Source organism: Hemitrygon akajei, chromosome 2 (genome assembly GCF_048418815.1).
Source record: "Hemitrygon akajei chromosome 2, sHemAka1.3, whole genome shotgun sequence".
NCBI classification, from domain to species: Eukaryota; Metazoa; Chordata; class Chondrichthyes; order Myliobatiformes; family Dasyatidae; genus Hemitrygon; species Hemitrygon akajei.
This window is the reverse complement of record NC_133125.1, coordinates 36,698,473-36,718,678: the sequence shown is the minus strand read 5'-3', so window position 1 is coordinate 36,718,678 and position 20,206 is coordinate 36,698,473. Positions and strand designations below refer to the sequence as shown.

Here is a 20,206-nt window from a genome sequence, read left to right as displayed (position 1 = left end):
ATATGTAGCAAGACTGTCAAGAACAGCAGATGATCACAGCAAAATTTTACAGTCAGTGGTAATGTATCGAAAGGACAGGCAAATAGGCAGAGGGGGTGGGGAGGCTGTTTGTAAAAAATGAAATGAAATCCTAAGAAAGAGGTGACATAGGTAAGAAGGAGGTGACATAAGATGTAGAATATTTGTACATAGAGTTAAGAAACTGTAAGGGGAAAAAGATCCTGATGGAAGTTATATACAGGCCTCTGAACAGCATCCAGAATGTGGGCTACAAATTACAATGGGAGATAGAAAAGGAATGTAGAAAGGAGTGTAAAAAGGGCAATGTTGCAATAGTCACAGAAGATTTCAATATATAGTACAGGTAGATTGGAAAAATCAGGTTAGTACTATATCCCAAGAAAATTTCAAGAATGTTTACAAGATGGCTTTCTTAAGAGCATCTTGTGGTTCCGCCCACTATGGGAAAGCTATTCCAGATTTGGTGTTGTATAATAAACCAGATTTGATTAGGAAGCTTAAGGTAAAGAAACCCTTAGGAGTCAGGAATCATAATATGATAGGACTCATCTTGCAACTTGAGAAGCAGGAAAAATTGAATGTGTCAGTATTACAAAGGAGCAATGGGAATTACAGAGGCATGAGAGAGGAGCTAGCCAACGTTGATTGGATGGGTACACCAACAGGATGACAGCGGAACAGTAATGGCTGATGTTTCTGGGGGAATTTGGAAAGCTCAGGAAAGATACATCCCAAAGATGAAGAAGTTTTCTAAAAGGATGATGGTTGTCAAGGGAAGTCAAAGTCAGCATAAAAGCAAAAGAGAGGGGATATAATGGAGTAAAAATTAGTGGGAAGTGAGAGGATTGGGAAGCTTTAAAATGAAATATGAAGGTAAACTAGCCAATAATATCAAAGAGGTTACCAAAAGTTTTATTCAGATATATGAAGAGTAAAAGAAGGAAAGAGTAGCTATCGGACCACTTGAAAACAATGCTGGAGAGGGAATAATGGGGGTCAAGGGAACTGAAGTGAATGAACTGAATAAGTATTTTGCATCAGTCTTCACTGTGGAAGACACTAGCAGTATGCTGGAAGTTTGAGCGTGTCAAGGGGTAGATGTAAGTGCAGTTGCTATTACTAAAGAGAAGGTGCTTGGGAAGTTGAAAAGTCGAAAGGTAGATAAGTCACCTGGACCAGATGGACTGTACTGCAGGGTTCTGAAAAAGGTAGCTGAATAGTTTATGGAGGCATTAGTAATGATTTTTCAAGAATCACTACATTCGGCAATGGTTCTTGTGCCATCTAAAATTACAGAAGGTAGGGGATTGGAAAGATTTTAAAAACCAACTGAAGACAAGAAGAAAGAAAAGATTAACTATGAAGGTAAGCTAGTCAATAGTATAAAAGAGGATACTATAAAGATTTTTCAGATACATAAAGAGTAAAAGAGAGACAAGTGTAGATATTGTACTGCTCGAAATGTAGGAATGGAGAACAAAGAAATGGCTGACGAAATTAAAAAGTATTTTGTGTCAATCTTCACTGTGAAAGACACAGCCAGAAATGCAAGTGTGTCAGGGGGCAGAAATGAATGTCATTGCTATTACTAAGGAGAAGGTGCTTGGAAAGCTCAAAAGTCTGAAGGTAGAGAAGTCATCTCAACCAGGTGAACTATACCCCATGGTTCTGAAAGAGGTAGCGGAAGAGATTGTGGAGGCATTTGTAATGTTCTTTCAAGAATCACTAGATTCTGGAATAGTTCCAGAGGACTGGAATATTGCAAATGTCACTCCACTCTTTAAGAAGGGAGGGAGGTAGAAGAAAGGAAATTATAGACCAATTAGCCTGACTTTAGTGGTTGGAAAAATGGAGTCTATTATTAAGGATGAGGTTTCAGGGTATTTGGAGATACATGTTAAAATAGGCCAAAATCAGCATAGTTTTCTCAAGGGGAAATCTTGCCTAACATATCTGTTAGAGTTTTTTGAAGAAATAAGCAGATTAGGCAAAGGAGAATCAGTGGATGTTGCGTACTTTAATTTTTTGAAATGTCTTTGATAAGATGAGATGAGGTTACTTAAGACACAAAAGGTACTAGAATGGATAAAAGATCAGCTTACTGACAGGAAGCAAAGTGTGGGAATAAAGGTTTTTATTCTGGTTGCCTGCCGATAACTAGTGGTGTGACGCAGGGGTTGGTGTTGAGACTGCTTGCGTCAATGATTTGGATGAAGGAATTGATGACTTTGTGGCCAAGTTTGTGAACAATGCAAAGGTAGGTGGAGGGGCAAGTAGTGTTGATGAAGCAAGGTGTCTGCAGAAGGTCTTAATTAGATTGGGGGAATGGGCAAAGAAGTACAGATGGAATATAATGTAGGCAAATGCATGGTGAGAAGGTGTAAGGGCATAGGCTATTTTCTAAGTGTGGATAAAATTCAAATACCAGAGGTGCAAAGGGACTTGGAAGCCCTTCTGCAGGATTCCATAAAGACTACCTTGCAGGTTGAGTCAGTGGTAAGAAAGGCAAATGCAATATTAGCATTCATTTCAATAGGACTGGAATACAGCAGCAAAGATGTAATCTCAGGCTTTAAAAGGCATTAGTCAGACCACACTTGGAATATTGTGAGCAGTGTTGGGCCACTTATTTAAGAAAGGATATGCTGTCATTGGAGAAGGTCCAAAGGAGGTTCACAAGAATGATCTCAGGAATGAAAATGTTAAGCTTTTTATTTCAATTAGTTTCTGGAGGTACAAAACATAAGTGCTGATGAGGAAATTTTAAAATGAACCTTAGACGACCACCTGCCTTTTAAAGCACAGCAAGATGGTAGAACTAAAAAAAAGCGCAGCATGATATTTTCTTTGCAAGAGGGGAGACGTGGTCGTTTTTTTTAAAAAAAGGCAGAAAACAGACAAAATTCATGAGTTCATAAACAGTAAGTACTGGGCAAAAATAATATTAAAGTTTAAAAAAGCTGAGATGGCTGTCTACATTAGAAAGATAGAAATGCTCAACAGATAATGAACAAATAACTGGCTGATGAATAATGAACAAATTGAGTAGTATTTCAAAGTAAATGGAATAGGAAACAAGTGCTAGTTGTGCTGAGTGCAATTGATTGAAGAGCACATAGTTTGCAGACTGCTCCAATCAAACCAGCTGAAATGAGCCTTGCTGATATGTAAAAGTAATGTGGGAAATGAAACCATTGTTGATCGCAGAGGGCGTTAGGATTCATGAGTGGAATCAAAAGGAAGGGGAGTCTACTTCAGCTAACATAGCTGAACCAAAGAAATTGTCTAAACATTGCCACTTCAGTAATGGGCTTAATAATGCAATGAGAGATCATCTAGTTTCTGGAAATTTACAAAGCATACAAAAATGGCTCTTAACTGAAGCACAACTCACATTTAAAAGAGCAATTGAAATCCTTGTATCAATGGAAACAGCAGCCAGAGATGCAAGTGAGCTGCAGTCAGGAATGAAAGTGGGTGTAGACAAAACAGCAACATCTAAATGTAAACCTGCCTGGTCGCACAAATTGAGTTACTGTTACATCAGGGGCTCACATACACCAGACCAATGCAGGTTTAAAGGTGAACCTTGCAGAAAATACAACAAAGTAGAACACCAACAAAGAGCATGTTGGGCAGACAAAAATAGACAGACTACACAGGGAAGACAAAAAGATAAATAGTCAAGACGTGGTTTCAAAAAGAGCACTACGCTGAACGATGTTAATGACAAATCTGATAATGATCAGTGACACAAGATAATCAATGTGAAAACTTAGCAATAGACAACCAATATATCTTATGACAGAAGTGAACGGCAAATAATTAAAATGGAACTAAACACTGGTTCTGTTGTTTCAATCATTCCACAAAATGGGCTTGATGGGCATTTCAAAGATGCCAAATTAAAGCCTGCAGATACCCAACTAAGAACTTATACTGGAGAAAAGATAACTCCTGTAGGAATGACATCTGTAACAGTGAAATACAACAACCAACAACCTTAACCAACAACCATATGTGGCTTGTATGTGGTTAAAAGAAAAAACAGGAGGGCCAGTATTGTGGGGCAATGATTAGCTGAGACAACAACATAATAGGAGATCATTCCACTGTGTGCATGCCACATCCCCTGTAACAGCATCAACTGAAAGTGAATTAAGAAATGTTTTCGACAGTGCTACAGAGCATTCAAAGGTGCCATTGGAAAACTCAAACATATCAAGGGTAAAATAGTGTTAAAGCAAAATGCCACGTACAAGTTTTACAAAGGCTGTCCTATTCCTTATACCACCCATGATACAGTATCCAGTGAGTGAGAATGCATGGGGGCTGAAAGAGTTCTTAGTAGCCAAGGATGGGTCTGTCAGGATCTCTAGTGATTTTAAAGTCACTATCAACACAATACTGAAAGTAGATCAATACAGTCTGTCCAGGATAGAGGATATCTTTGCAAACCTCTCTGAAGGGAAACACTTCAGCAAAGTAGACTTAGCTGAGGCCAATCTATAGATAGAGATAGATGAGTAAAAAGTGTTTTTGATCATATACAATCACAAAGGCTTTATTGCTATAATAGGCTTATTTTTGGAGTAGAATCTGCACTTTGGCAGAAAGCTATGAACCAGATGCTGTAAGGCTGCCTAGGTACTCAGTGTTATCTGGATGACACCATTGTTACTGGTAAGGATGAATAAGGAACATTTCTAAAATCTTTAGACAGTTTTGAGTTATTTTAAATAATTTAAAGTTTTAAACAGTTTTAAATTATCTGTTATTTAGATGAGGAGAGAATTCAAAACGCAGAGATGCAAAGGGACTTGGGAGTCCTTGAGCAGGATACCCTAAAGGTTAACCTCCAGGTTGAGTCAGTAGTGAAGAAGGCGAATGCAATGTTGGCATTCATTTCTAAAGGTATAGTACATAAGAACAGGGATGTGACGTTGAGGCTCTGTAAGGCACTCATGAGACCACACTTGGAGTATTGTGTGCAGTTTTGGGCTCCTCATTTTAGAAAGGATATACCGACATTGGAGAGGGTTCAGAGAAGATTCACGAGAATGATTCCAGGAATGAAAGGGTTACTGTATGAAGAATGTCTGGCAGCTCTTGGGCTGTATTCCTTAGAGTTCAGGAGAATGAGAGAGGATCTCATAGAAGCATTCCGAATGTTAAAAGGACTGAACAGATTAAATATGGCAAAGTTATTTCCCATGGTAGGGGATCCTAGGACAAGAGGGCGCAACTTCAGGATTGAAGGACGACCATTTAGAACAGAGATGCAAAGAAATTACTTTAGTCAGAGGGTAGTAAATCTGTGGAACTTGTTGCCACAAGTGGCTGTGAAGGCCAAGACACTGGGCGTATTTAAGACAGTGATAGATAGGTTCTTGATTAGTATGGGGAGTGAGGATGACTGGAAGAACTAGATCAGCACATGAATGAATGGTGGAGCAGACTCGATAGCCGAATGGCCTACTACTGCTCCTATATCTTATGGTCTTGAAAAGATGAGAAGATCATGGGCTCATAGCATGACACAACAAGTATGAATTCTTTAAACTAATCATCACTTACTGTGATCACACCATTGGTGCACAAGATTTACACAAGTGTGCTGAGAAAATTCAATCAGTGGTGGATTCTTCAAGGACAAAGAACATGTCATATTTGTAGTCCTTTTCAAGATTTGTCAATTTCTAGAACAGTAACCTGCCAAACCTGACTATTGTGCTCCACTCCTTGAAATCATTACTATAGATTGGGAAGAAATGGAAATGGACATTTTGCCAAAAGGTAAATAAAATAGTGACAACAGACATCACGATACATATCGTTCAGTGAAGTTTGCCTGTGACATCTTACTTTATGGTATAGGTGCAATCATATCACATGTTCGGAGTAATGATAGTAAACACATAGCCTTTGCATCACATTTCCTTACTGCTATAGAGGAAAATTATGCATAGATTGACACAGAGCCTTTGGTTTTCGGTGTAAAACTTTTCAATCAGCACATGTATGGGAGGAGAGAGTTCACCCTCATTACTGATAATCAATGACTAGTGTCCATTTTCAATCCACAGAAGGACATTCCTTGAACAGCAGCAGCATGAATGCAGAGCTGGGCTCTGTGTCTTGGAGGACACAATTACAAGTTCCAATTCAAGTGGACAACTAATTATGGAAATGCTGATGGATTACCTGAAAAATTTACAAAAGAGACACTTCCGTTGTCATATTCTCCCTTATGCCAAATGAAAGACCTAACACTGTCTCAGGTCTACATGGCCACCCAGAATGGCTGGAATGTGCAGTAAAAATTTTAGTTCACCCTTTTTATTAAAAAACATCGCCGGGATGCACTTGTCCTTCACCAGGGTTGCCTTGTATGGGGACTGAAAGTTGTTGTACCATCCAAGCTGAGTGCTTAAAAGTTGGAAGAGCTACATGCCGGTCAACTAGGCATGCTCAAAATGAAAACTTTGGCTTAAAGCTTTATCTGGTAGTTTGAAATAGATCAGCAGATCAAGCAGCTTGCCATGAACTGTTCAGGATGTTAATATGTCTAATAGATGCCAAAGCAGCACCTCTCCATTCCTGAGAATGGCCTTCATTGCCTTGGCAGAGGAGGTATGTGGATTTTGGCAGACCATTCAAGGGCACAAATTTCTTGGTGAAATGTATGCAGTTACAAGGTGGTCAGAATTGCTCCCAATAGCCTGCACTAAAGCATTATACACTGTTGATATACTGAGAAGCACCTTCTCAATGACTGGTACACCAGTACATTTAGTCAATGACAATGGACCACAGTTTGTTGTGAAATAGTTCCAGTCATTCCTGAAAATGCATGGAATAAGACATATTACATCTGTGCCATGCCAAGCTACAAATGGCTTGGTGGAAAGGTTTGTCCAAAGTCTAGAGAATGTACTGTGAGCAATGTCAGCAGAACACACTACACCAACACAGAATTAGAAGCTTGCTAGTTTCCTCCTTGCATGTCACAATGCAGCACACTCCATAACCAACAAATCACCAGCTATGCTCTTCCTGGGTTGACCCTTGCAGTCATGCTTGGATCTCTTCAAACCCAATCTTGGGAGTATACAGGCAAATAGCTGAGACAAATTAAGGGCTCCTCAAACAAGCAGGTTCAATGTTTCACTTTTGGACAAGCAGTCCTGGCATGGGACTACAGAGGTCATCAAAAGTGGGGACTTGGAAAGATTAAGGACAGTACTGGACCACTTTCCTACACAGTGGAGATTGTGTTTTAAGTCATTTGGAGACAACAGATCGATCAGTTAATGAGAGCAGCTTCAAATATTAGAGAAGAAAAGTGTTCAGAACTGTCAGAACCACTTCTTATAGTCCCAGGGTTAACTGTCAGAACCACTTCTTATAGTCACCAAGGATGAGGCCCCAGATCCTAGATTGTTCACAGCCATAAGTCTCACCTGCCAAGCAGAGTGACCGTCCTTATAAGGAAAGACAAGAGTAGGAGTTCCTTCACAGCAATTAAATGGGACTATTTAAAAATTACTCTGCTGTGCATGTCTATATAGTAGTTGCATTATGTACGTGTATTTAAGTTGAGATGCTTTTGCTATTGAGTTGGAGTTTATAGCTAAGCAGAGAATAGTGTTACACTAAAAATTTCAGGAATATGAGTAATATTGCAAATATATTGTTTGATTAAGCATTCTTTGTTTACATTATTCATTATGGGTTATACGTAAATAGTACATGAATGGCACACATAATTACGCCATATCATACCTAAGTGCCTCACTATTGTAAAATGAAATAGACTGAATCACACTGAGTAATTCAATCCACTCAAATTTGGAAAATCAGCAATATTTATTTTTGTTTCCTCAAAGGCAGAACAATCTAGGAAAACTAGAGTTAGTCCAATTGTGTAATTAGCATATTATGGTCAAAAGTCTCACCCAGTGCCAGCTGTTATGCACAACATGGAAGACAAAATTATCATTTTATAAGCTGCTAGCGTCTTAATGTCACAATTAAACATGACAATGATTTGACAAATGGTTCGACCATCTTGAAAAACTTAGGCCATCAGGACCCACCAAACACTTGCATTAATATGTTATTCAATTTGCATTTTTTTAAAAAATGAGTTATATCATTTTTCTATTTTCTGACTCCTGCTTAAAGTTAATTATAATATACTAATCTAATTTTATCTGGATGACTCTTAGCACTTGTTACAAAGACAGAGCATTTGTAACACTGCAGGCTTAATGAAACTTCAAAAGAAAGCAAAAGATAGTCCTTAGATCAAACTAATTTAATTGCTATATGTTCCAACAGGGGAAGCTTCCTGAAGAGAACATTCTCAATTTGATTATATCATAACATAGATTCACCAACCTGAACTGATAAAAACCTCAGATTCTTATCATATAGACATATCCTTGTTCCACCACAGTATACATTAACAAGATTTGGTGCATTCCAATTGATCGATCTTGACTCTTTCAACATCCCTGCCAACTTAGCACAAGCCTATTAATTATTTAGATACATTAAGCACTTATTATAAAATGGAATACAAACTGAGTCATCAAGTGATAATGTAATGTCCTATTCATAAACTGTACAATCATTTAGTAATAGAAAGAACTTTAAACGCACAATGCAACTTTAATCTTGGAAAGTTATCTGAGAAATCATCCTTCTTACCTCTCTGTTCAGGACATTTTAAGCTGACTTCTTTGAGATACGTATGCGAAGTCATATCATATGTTCTCAATTTCAGTTCTGTACCAAGTCCTAATATGTCCAACTCCAATACAAGATTTTCAGTACCTTCTACGTGACGAAAAATTCCAAGTAGCATCTATGACAAAATAAATTTTTAAAAATTCAAATAATATTCTGCATAATGTTTTGCAATATCAAGTAACGAATCCCTCTTACATACTACCTCTTTTTTCAAGTTTTATTCCATTTTTACTTCACACCATTCTGCAGCTATTCAACTATTAGAAATATTAAAACCATTAATATCAAAGGGAAAACTTGATGTTAGATCTTCTGAGCTTCTTGGGCAGGCAATCTAATCATTTGCTTTAATAAATGATTAGATACTATGTACAAGTCATGTGCCATTCCTGATTGCACTAAGGCATTAAGGGACTTGCTTTATCTCTGTAAAGGAAGAGACTTTGGTATAAGACTTTGCAAAAATGAATAGTTCCCGTAATGGAAGAAAAACATATTGCGAGTAGGGGATTCTGGCTGACAAAGACTGGTATAGCCTGAGAAGGGTAAAAGTTGTTGACTAGGCAAGCATACTCATGACTGAAATATGGCCATCATCACCAGGCTTTAATCTGATGAATTTCAGCAAAAATCAGCATTAAAAATCAGGAATATAGATTTAGCAGCATTTTAAATAGGTATTTAGATACATTTTTCAGTGGTGTAATCACTGCTATGGGATAAGGAAAACATGCATGTGTTAACAACTTTCATTTGTACCACAGGAGTTAGTAATTTAAAAGGCATATCTTTGCATGTGATCAGTGGAATCTTATAAAGATGTACTCAATATTTATTATATCATTCATAATATTTATTTAAAATTTAATGTTCTGGGCTTACAGAATTAATTGAAATTCTACTCCCACCCCACTTCTCATCACCACCACAACAGTTTACTCATTATCACTACAAAGCTGCCTTTCATTAAGACAGCACCACTGGTAAACACTTTTTGCATAGGAACATTTCAAGTAATTGGCAGTATATCTCCATGCTCTTAATGTCTTATGCAAAGAGTATGCACTGGAATCAGAATGGCCATCAATGGCATATTCCTTATCTTTTTAAAGATAGATAAGATAGATAATTGACCCAAAGGAAATTACAGTGTCACAGTAGGATTACAAAGACACAAATATAAAAAGAGAAGTACAAGGAGTGATTGATAAGTTCGTGGTCTAAGGTAGGAGGAGTCAATTTTAGGAAGCCTAGCACATTTATTTTTCAATATAGTGCCCTCGTACATTTACACACTTAATCCAGCGCTCGTGGAGCACACGGATCTTGGACCTCCGGAAAGTGTCCACAGATGGGTGATTGATAAGTTCGTGGCCTAGCGTAGAAGGAGATGAGTTATACAGCTCTCGTTACCTGCACATGCAGTTCAACTCTGAGTGACTGTGCAGAAAGTTTGAAGCTAATAACTCATTTCCTTCTTCCTTAGGCCACAAACTTATCAATCACCCCTGCTGTGGACACCTTCTGGAGGTCCAAGATCCGTCATTGATATAGATGACAAATAACAATGGACCCAGCACTGATCCCTGTGGCACACCATTAGTCACAGGCCTCCACTCAGAGTAGCAATCCTCCACTACCACTCTCTGGCTTCTTCCATTGAGCCAATGTTTAATCCAATTTACTACCTCACCATGTATACCTAGTGACTGAGTCTTCCTAACTAACCTCCCATGCGGGACCTTGTCAAAGGCCTTACTGAAGTCCACGTATACAACATCCACTGCCTTCCCTTCATCCACTTTCCTGGTAACTTCCTCAAAAAACTCTAATAGATTGGTTAAACATGACCTATCACGCACAAAGTCATGCTGACTTTTTCTAATAAGTCCCTGTCTATCCAAATACTTGTAGATCCTATCTCTTATTATTCCTTCCAATAATTTACCTACTACCAATGTCATACTTACTGGCCTATAATTTCCTGGCTTACTTTTTGAGCCTTTTTTAAACAACGGAACTACATGAGCTATCCTCCAATCCTCCGGCACCTGACCCATGAATATCGACATTTTAAATATTTCTGCCAGGGCCCCTGCAATTTCAACACTAGTCTCCTTCACAGTCCGAGGGAATACCCTGTCAGGTCCTGGGGATTTATTTACTCTGGTTTGCCTCAAGACAGCAAGCACCTTCTCCTCTTTAACCTCGAGTGCTGTCTGCATCAGAGTAGATGTGGAAAGAATGTTTCCCACGGTGGGAGAGTTTAGGCCAAGAGGGTGCAGCCTCAGGATAGAGAGTCTCCCTTTCAAAACAGAGATGCAGAAATTTTTTTTTAGCCGAAGGGTGGTGAATTTGTGGAATTCGTTGCCACATGCAGCTGTGAAGGCCAGGTCGTTGGATGTATTTAAGGCAGAGATTGATTGGTTCTTGATTGGACATGTCGTCAAAGATTACAGGGAGAAGGCTAGGAACTGGGGTTGAGGAGGAGACAGAACAAAACGATCAGCCAAGATCGAATGGCAGAGCAGACTTGATGGGCCAGATGGCCTAATTCTGCTCCCATGTCTTATGGTCTGCTCCATGACGACTGGACTAAGTGTGTAAATGTAGGAGGGGACGATGTTGAAAAATAAATGTGCTAGGTTTTCTAAAATTAACTCCTTCTACCTTAGGCCACAAACTTATCAATCACCCCTCATATGAAAGAAACACCTCAAACTGTTTAACAGGAGGAAGTCATCACTTCCCCAGCTACAGGTTGACTCATTATAGAGTCTAATGGCCGAGGGTAAAAATGACCTCATTTGAAGTAGCACAGTTGTCTTAATCTATCACTAAAAGTGCTCCTCTTTTCAGCCAAGGTGGTATGCAGAGGTGAGAAACATTGTCCAGAATTGCCAGGATTTTCCATAGGGTCCTTTGTTCTACCACAGCCTCCAGTGTGTCCAGTTTGACTCTTATAAACAGAGCCAGCCTTTGTAATCAATTTATTGAGCCTGCTGGCATCACTCTTGCTGATGCCATTGCCTCAGCACACTACTGCACAGAAGATAAGCACCGCATAAATAGTGATAAATTCTATTTCTGGGTAAATTAACTTATGTAATAAAAAAAAATCAGATGTCTCATTAAGCAAATGGAAAGATACAAGTAAAGACCATGTATTTCTTAAAGACATAAGAATAGAATTGGGCCACATAATCTCTTAGACTCACTGTCATTTAATTATGTTGGCAAAACTGTACCATGGTTGGTATAGTTGTGCAGCAGGGAGTGGTTGTTTAATATTTCAGTAGCATTTGAGTAATATTGTGAATATATTGTTTGATTAAGCATTATTTGTTTACATAATTCATTATAGGTTATATGTAAAAATAAGTGAACTGAATACATCATGATGCTACCATGTGATAAGTGCATGCCTCACTTAAAGTAAAAAAAATGAACTAAGACTGACATCTCACTCTTTCAGTAATCCCAATTTACACAGGAGAAAAGATGACTCTTGTGGGAATGCATTCATAACAGTGAAATACAAAAACGTACAAGCCCCATTGGGGTCGTTTGTGGTAAAAACAGAGGGTCAGTACTGTGGGGACATGAGTGCCTGAGACAACATGTTGATTTGAGATCCATTCACCAGTTGCATGCCACATCCCCTGCAATAGTGTCAACTGAAAGCGAATAAAGAAAGGACATATAGGTGTTGGTGCCAGTCTCTGTGCTCTGGGTGGAAAGCATATTGGACCATGGAAGAATCCTGCTGCTCCGAAAAAGTGTGAAAGTGTTGAAAGCAGTGATCAGACTACAACAAAGCCTCTGATACGTTAATCAGGCAGTTACTTGCAAAATGTGGCTTGGTTTTAAAATGGAAGAGAGTTCAAGGAACTTCAAGAAAGTTGCAGGCTTTTAGCTTTTCTGAGTATAAAGAAGCAGAAGCTACTTTGCGTGCATTAAGGTTATTACATGAGCTTCGAGTGGGAGACAAAAGGCTGCTTGCAAAAGTAGATGCAAAGATTAAAAGCCCAGCTGGATGAATGGAAGGGTCAGAAAGGAGTCAATGGAACTACGAAAACAAGAGGATTCGTCATGATGTCATGGAAGAGGAAACCAAGAGGAGAGATCAGATTGTAAAGAGAGCAACAGGACTAATCAGAGAATACTTCAGTGAACTAAAAGGACCATCCCAACATTAAGATATACAAACTAGAAGAAAAAGGAAGAAAGGTGTCCAGATCTATCAGAACAACTTCCTGCTGTCTTGGAGTCAACGCCAACAACCACCACAGGGAAGGCCCCAGAACCTGAGATTGCTTGGGAGTTGAGACGTGGCTGTGAAACAGAGTGACCTCCCTTGTCATGAAAGGCATTATCCCACAAGAGTAAGAAAAACTCCACAGCTTTTAAATCTTTAGGCTTTAATGGGGCAATTTAAAATTTACTATGCTGTAGATGTCAGTATAGTATAATATAATAGTATGGTATAATATAATGCGTACATAGTTGAGTTCTATATATTGAATTGCAGTTTATAGCTAAGCAGGGAGGAATGTTGTGTATTTAAAATATCTGCAGTATTTGAGTAATGTTGTTCATATTGTTTGATTAAGTATTGTTCATTTAAATATTTCATTACAGGGTATATGTAAAGTAAATGAATTGGAAATGTCACGACACTATCACATGCTGTATTGGTGTTGCTTAAAGTAAAAAACTAAGACTCTCATCTCTCAGCTCCATTGTTTTCCTTTCAATTATTCTTTATGTTTTGTAGATACAAAACATAATAGTGTTGCTGCCTCAGATTTAGCAAATCTGGTTTAACATAGAACATAGAATAGTACAGCACATTACAGGCCCTTCGGCCCACAATGTTGTGTCGATCTTCAAACCCTGCCTCTCATATAACCCCCCTCCTTAAATTCCTCCATAAACTATTGGAGAATAAAGTTGCAACATTTGCTGTGTGGCCAGAACGATGTGACCAGCCTTGTATTTGCCATGTATCCAATTTATTGGCCAGAATGTAATCTCTTTATTGCCTCTGTACTATTGAACGCATCAGTGCCTTGAGAATGTAGCTAACAGTGAAAGTAAGCATGTAGAGATAACGGTGGTAGACGGGATCGTGGAGTGGTGTGATGGTATGAAAATCAGTCAAAGCCAGGAAGGGAGACACGTGTTCCAAGGAGTAGACTAGACAGGATCGTGCGATGGTGTGATGGTATGAGAACCAGTCAAGGCATTAGAACAAGTATATGCTAATAAAACTAAGATAAGAAATTACTACAAAGAATACTGTGAACTAGGCTCGGCGGACAATTAGTGACACGCTCATTAATTGTCTCAGCTTTTGTTTGCAAATAAAGGCTTAAACTTCTCGAAGAATCTTCTGCGTCTCCTGGTTATGTCAAGAAACCACGACAAAATTGGCGACCGCGGCAGGACTGGAGAGAGACCCGTGGAAAGGAAATGGCAGATTGGGGGCACTTCCCGGTCCTCTAGGGACCCCCACAGGGCTAACAGAATTAAGGGTGCACCCAAACAAACAGTAAACGCTTTTTGCAACAATTTGGACTAAGAATTCTGTTGGTTTTGGGGAGGTCTCAGGGACTCAGAAGTGTGGAACCACTGCCGAAGGGTCTCTCTGGTCCAAAGAATCTGGCAGAATTGGGGGTTAACAGGCTCAGAGGATTGATCGAGAACACTGCAGTGGGGGTAAGTATGAATAAGCTAATAAGAAGTTAAGTGAAGAAAAATTCCACGTGCTGTTGGTAAGTCCCTGTGGATACCGCTTCGTACGAAACGAAGGTCTGAACGGGCAGGGAAAGGAAAAATAAAGAAAATCCTCGTGGATACCGCCTTAAGAGATAAGGGTCTGAATAGACGAGGTGCAAAGGGTAAGTTCTGTGGATGCCGCCCTAGGTAGGGGACTGCACGGGCAGAACAAAATAGGAAACAAGGACAGTCTGATAAATAGTTTAAAGCGCTGGTAGATAGACGATAACTAGGCATAGAATTAGAGTAAATAGTATTATCCAGTAAACGAACTGTGAGTCTCTGAAAATACATTAAAGAGAGAACAACATGACAGGTAAAGGAACGGCAGTAGAGCTTCTGAGCAAAAAATTCCTAGTAAATAAAAGTGAATCACAAAAACTTGGAAAAATGGGAAAAAAGAACCAAGAACCTGGTCACAAAATGGCCAAGAGAAGGAATGTTTGATGTAAGCTTGTGCAAAGAAATGGAGGCGTTAATTAAAAATTACAAACCAAAAGATAAATCTAAGAAAAGAGAGCAAAAAAGAGAATGAGAAATGGAAGTGCTAAAACTCTTCAGAACGGAGGGAGAGAGGCTGAGGAGGACAGGTAGAATATTGATTACAAGCGAAGAAGACACTAAGGAGAAGGAGAAACAGCCTGTTAGAGAGAGAGGAAGGTACAGTGAGAAGGTGGCTTCAGCTCCATACCCGGATGTGAAAGAAGCAGAAAGGCCCCCTCCCTATTATGAGGAAGGAACCCCTAAGCAGGGCCCCATGCTGACGGGTACAGTAAACATGCAGGGAGAAGTTACTGAGAGAGAATTGCCAGAGGAGATGTGAAAAGTACTCCAGGGGCCGACCAAGCATTGAATCAGGACAGAAAGGAAGTGAGCGAGGTCCTCAATGAATACTTCTCTTTGGTGTTCACCAATGAGAGGGAACTTGATGACGGTGAGGACAATATGAGTGAGGTTGATGTTCTGGAGCATGTTGATATTAAGGGAGAGGTGGTGTTGTTTAGTAGTCTCTTAACCTTCACTAGTGTATCTGTCTCCATCACCACTGACTCAGGCAGTGCATTCCATGCACCAACCACTCGCTGAGTAAATAACCTTCCTCTAATATCCCCCTTGAACTTCCCTCCCCTTACCTTAAAGCCATGTCCTCTTGTACTGAGCAGTGGTGCCCTGGGGAAGAGGCACTGGCTGTCCACTCTGTCTATTCCTCTTAATATCTTGTACACCTCTATCATGTCTCCTCTCATCCTCCTTCTCTCCAAAGAGTAAAGCCCTAGCTCCCTTAATCTCTGATCATAATCCATACTCTCTAAACCAGGCAGCATCCTGGTAAATCTCCTCTGTGACCTTTCCAATGCTTCCACATCCTTCCTATAGTGAGGCGACCAGAACTGGACACAGTACTCCAAGTGTGGCCTAACCAGAGTTTTATAGAGCTGCATCATTACATCGCGTCTCTTAAACTCTGTCCCTCGACTTATGAAAGCTAACACCCTATAAGCTTTCTTAACTACCTTATCTACCTGTGAGGCAACTTTCAGGAATCTGTGGACATGTACCCCCAGATCCCTCTGCTCCTCCACACTACCAAGTATCCTGCCATTTACTTTGTACTCTGCCTTGCAGTTTGTCCTTCCAAAGTGTACCACCTTACACTTCTCTGGGTTGAACTCCATCTGCCACTTCTCAGCCCACTTCTGCATCCTATCAATGTCTCTGCAATCTTCAACAATCTTCTACACTATCTACAACACCACCAACCTTTATGTCGTCTGCAAACTTGCCAACCCACCCTGCTACCCCCACATCCAGGTCGTTAATAAAAATCACAAAAAGTAGAGGTCGCAGAACAGATCCCTGTGGGACACCACTAGTCATAACCCTCCAATCTGAATGTACTCCCTCCACCATGACCCTCTGCCTTCTGCAGGCAAGCCAATTCTGAATCCACCTGGCCAAACTTCCCTGGATCCCATGCCTTCTGACTTTCTGAATAAGCCTACCGTGTGGAACCTTGTCAAATGCCTTACTAAAATCCATGTAGATCACATCCACTACACTAACCTCATCTATAAGCCTGGTCACCTCCTCAAAGAACTCTATCAGGCTTGTTAGGTACGATCTGCCCTTCACAAAGCCATGCTGACTGTCCCTGATCAGACCATGATTCTCTAAATGCCCATAGATCCCATCTCTAAGAATCTTTTCCAACAGCTTTCCTACCACAGATGTAAGGCTCACTGGTCTATAATTACCCGGACTATCCCTACTACCTTTTTTGAACAAGGGGACAACATTCGCCTCCCTCCAATCCTCCGGTACCATTCCCGTGGACAACGAGGACATAAAGATCCTAGTCAGAGGTTCAGCAATCTCTTCCCTTGCCTCGTGGAGCAGCCTGGGAAATATTCCGTCAGGCCCCGGGGACTTATCCGTCCTAATGTATTTTAACAACTCCAACACCTCCTCTCCCTTAATATCAACATGCTCCAAAACATCAACCGCACTCATATTGTCCTCACCGTCATCAAGTTCCCTCTCAGTGGTGAATACCAAAGAGAAGTATTCATTGAGGACCATACAGAGATGCACTACCAGTAATATAGCCAATTTTGTCCCTTTGGGCTACGAAGGAGAACCCCATGATTATGTAGGGAAGACGATGGCATTTGGCAAATTGAGAGCAAATTTACGGTCAGAACCACTAGAGGATGCAGATAAAAAGGTTCTGTTCGTAGATGGCTCTTGTTATAGGGATTATGATGGAAATCATGCAGGGTTCTCAGTAGTGCAGCAGGATCAGTCGAGCTTTAAGATTATTAGGATGGAGTCCTGCCCCCAACTGTGTTCCGCCCAACTAGCGGAAATCAAAGCCCTGATAGCTGCGTGTGAAATGATGGAAGGTGAGAAAGTAGACATTTATACTGATTCAGCATATGCTCATGGAGTATGCCAATTGTTTGGGGCAGTGTGAAAACGAGAGGTTTTAAAAAAAGCAGTGGAGATCCTATACAACATTGTCAGCGAATTCTAGACTTAATAAAAGCGATGATGAAACCTAAAGCATTGGCTATAGTAAAATGCCAGGCACATAAAAAGGGAAATGATGTAATAACAAAGGGAAATCAAGCTGCGGATGAGGCAGCCAGAAAAGCGTCTGGATGTACATCAGCTGTCATTGCCCCCCAGGTAAGCCTAGCTCCAGAACCTATGGTAGAGGACCTAATTGAAATACAAGGTAAGGCAACCTTGGCAGACCAGACAATGTGAAGACGAAGGGGGGCCAAGCAGAACCCGGAAGGCTTGTGGAGCATTGAAGACGGTTTGCTGGTAGCGCCCACCCCTCTACTGACGATTCTAATTTCAGAAGCGCATGGGATTGACCATTGTGCAAGGGGGGAAGTGATAAAGAAAATAAAGGAGGATGGTTTTTGGTCGCCTTATTTACAGGCTTCAGTGGACTTTGTCTTGTCACAGTGCGAGGTATGCGCACAGAATAATGTTCGGAAGGGAATTATAACCCCAATAGGTCACATTCCCGTACCTGAAGGACCATTTAAACATCTAGTGATCGATTACGTAGACATGATAAAGACAGTGAGAGGGAAAAGATACATGCTGGTAGTAATTGATCGATTTAGCAGATGGGTGGAAGCTGTACCTTCGAAAGATCAAGGGGTAAAGACAATGGTAAAATTTCTGACAAATGAAATGATCCCAAGGTTTGGAATACCTACAGAAGTTAGCTCAGACAATGGTTCAGCTTTTATCCAGAAAGTGGTCAAATTGGTACTACAAGCGCTGAGGATAAAGCAAAGATGTGGATGTGTATACCACCCTCAGTCGCAAGGCATGGTAGAGAGAATTAATGGAACTCTGAAAGCCAAACTGAACAAAATCTGTGCAGACACTAAACTTAATTGGGTCGATGCTTTACCGTTAGCATTGATGAGTTACCGCATGCAAACTAATCGAATGACATGCCTGACACCGCATGAGATGCTAACTGGGAGGCCCATGCCAGTGCCCCAGTGGAGAGGGCCGTATAAAGGACCTAGTTTGGAACAATTGGAAATAGAATTGAAACAACACATGCAGCAGCTAACTATGATACATAAGTCTATTTATGCACAGGAAAAACAGAAAGAGCCGGAGACTGTACAAGGGGAAGGACAGATCAAACCAGGAGACCAGGTTTACGTGCGAGTTTTTCAGAGTAAGTGGAACGAGCCGAGAAGGGAAGGACCCTTTACGGTGACCAAGGCATCACCCACCGCAGTTCAGTTTCTCCTTCTCCTTAGTGTCTTCCTCGCTTGTAATCAATATTCTACCTGTCCTCCTCAGCCTCTCTCCCTCCGTTCTGAAGAGTTTTAGCACTTCCATTTCTCATTCTCTTTTTTTGCTCTTTTCTTAGATTTATCTCTTGGTTTGTAATTTTTAATTAGCGCCTCCATTTCTTTGCACAAGCTTACATCAAACATTCCTTCTCTTGGCCATTTTGTGACCAGGTTCTTGGTTCTTTTTTCCCATTTTTTTGAAGTTTTTGTGAAGTTTCTCGCTCACTTCCACAGCCTCCAGGCACATCATCCCATCTTTATCTCTAATCAGTCCTACCTTCACTCCTGTCATCCTTTTCTTCTTCACATAATTGAAGAATGCCTTGGGGTTTTCCTTTACCCTACTTGCCAAAGTTTTCTCATGCCCCCTTCTTGCTTTTCTCAGCCCCTTCTTAAGCTCCTTTCTTGCTACCCTATATTCCTCAATAGACCCATCTGATCCTTGCTTCCTAAACCTCATGTATGCTGCCTTCTTCCACCTGACTAGATTTTCCACTTCACTTGTCACCCTTGGTTCCTTCACCCTACCATTCTTTATCTTCCTCACCAGGACAAATTTATCCCTAACATCTTGCAAGAGATCCTTAAACATTGACCACATGTCCATAGTACGTTTCCCTGCAAAAACATCATCTCAATTCACACCCACAAGTTCTAGCCTTATAGCCTCATAATTTGCCATTCCCCAATTAAAAATTTTCCTGTCCTCTCTGATTCTATCCTTTTCCATGATAATGCTAAAGGTCAGGGAGCGGTGATCGCTGTCCCCCAGATGTTCACCCACTGACAGATCTGTGACCTGACCCGGTTCGTTACCTAATACTAGATCTAGTATGGCATTCCCCCTAGTCGGTCTGTCACCATACTGTGACAGGAATACATCCTGGACACACTTAACAAACTCTGCCCCATCTAAACCCTTGAAACTAATCAAGTGCCAATCAATATTAGGGAAGTTAAAGTCACCCATGATAACAACCCTGTTATTTTTGCACCTTTTCAAAATCTGTCTCCCAATCTGCTCCTTGGTATCTCTGCTGCTACCAGGGGGCCTATAGAATACCCCCAGTAGAGTAACTGCTCCCTTCCTGTTCCTGACTTCCACCCATACTGACTCAAAAGAGGATCCTGCTACATTACCCACCCTTTCTGCAGCTGTAATAGTATCCCTGACCAGTAATGCCACCCCTCCTCCCCTTTTCCCCCCTCTCTATCCCTTTTAAAGCACTGAAAGTTTATTGATTATATGGGACCCCTCTCGCTTCCTAAAGATTTTGCAGTAATTGGGTACATCAAGGTTACTTCTAGTC

At 40.5% G+C, this 20,206-nt stretch overlaps 1 protein-coding gene across 4 annotated transcripts in view; it reads right to left on the bottom strand.

The window, feature by feature from the left end:
• The window catches only part of vps13a (vacuolar protein sorting 13 homolog A), a 345,233-nt gene that overhangs the window by 194,113 nt on the left and 130,914 nt on the right, over positions 1–20,206 (bottom strand). For all 4 annotated transcript variants that reach the window (XR_012101939.1, XM_073070330.1, XM_073070344.1 and 1 more), the window contains exon 26: positions 8,737–8,893. Coding sequence is in view for 3 of the 4 variants with exons in the window: in XM_073070330.1 (XP_072926431.1) it covers positions 8,737–8,893 (157 nt within the window). In the remaining variant the exon portion in view is untranslated. The remainder of the gene's footprint in view (positions 1–8,736; positions 8,894–20,206) is intronic.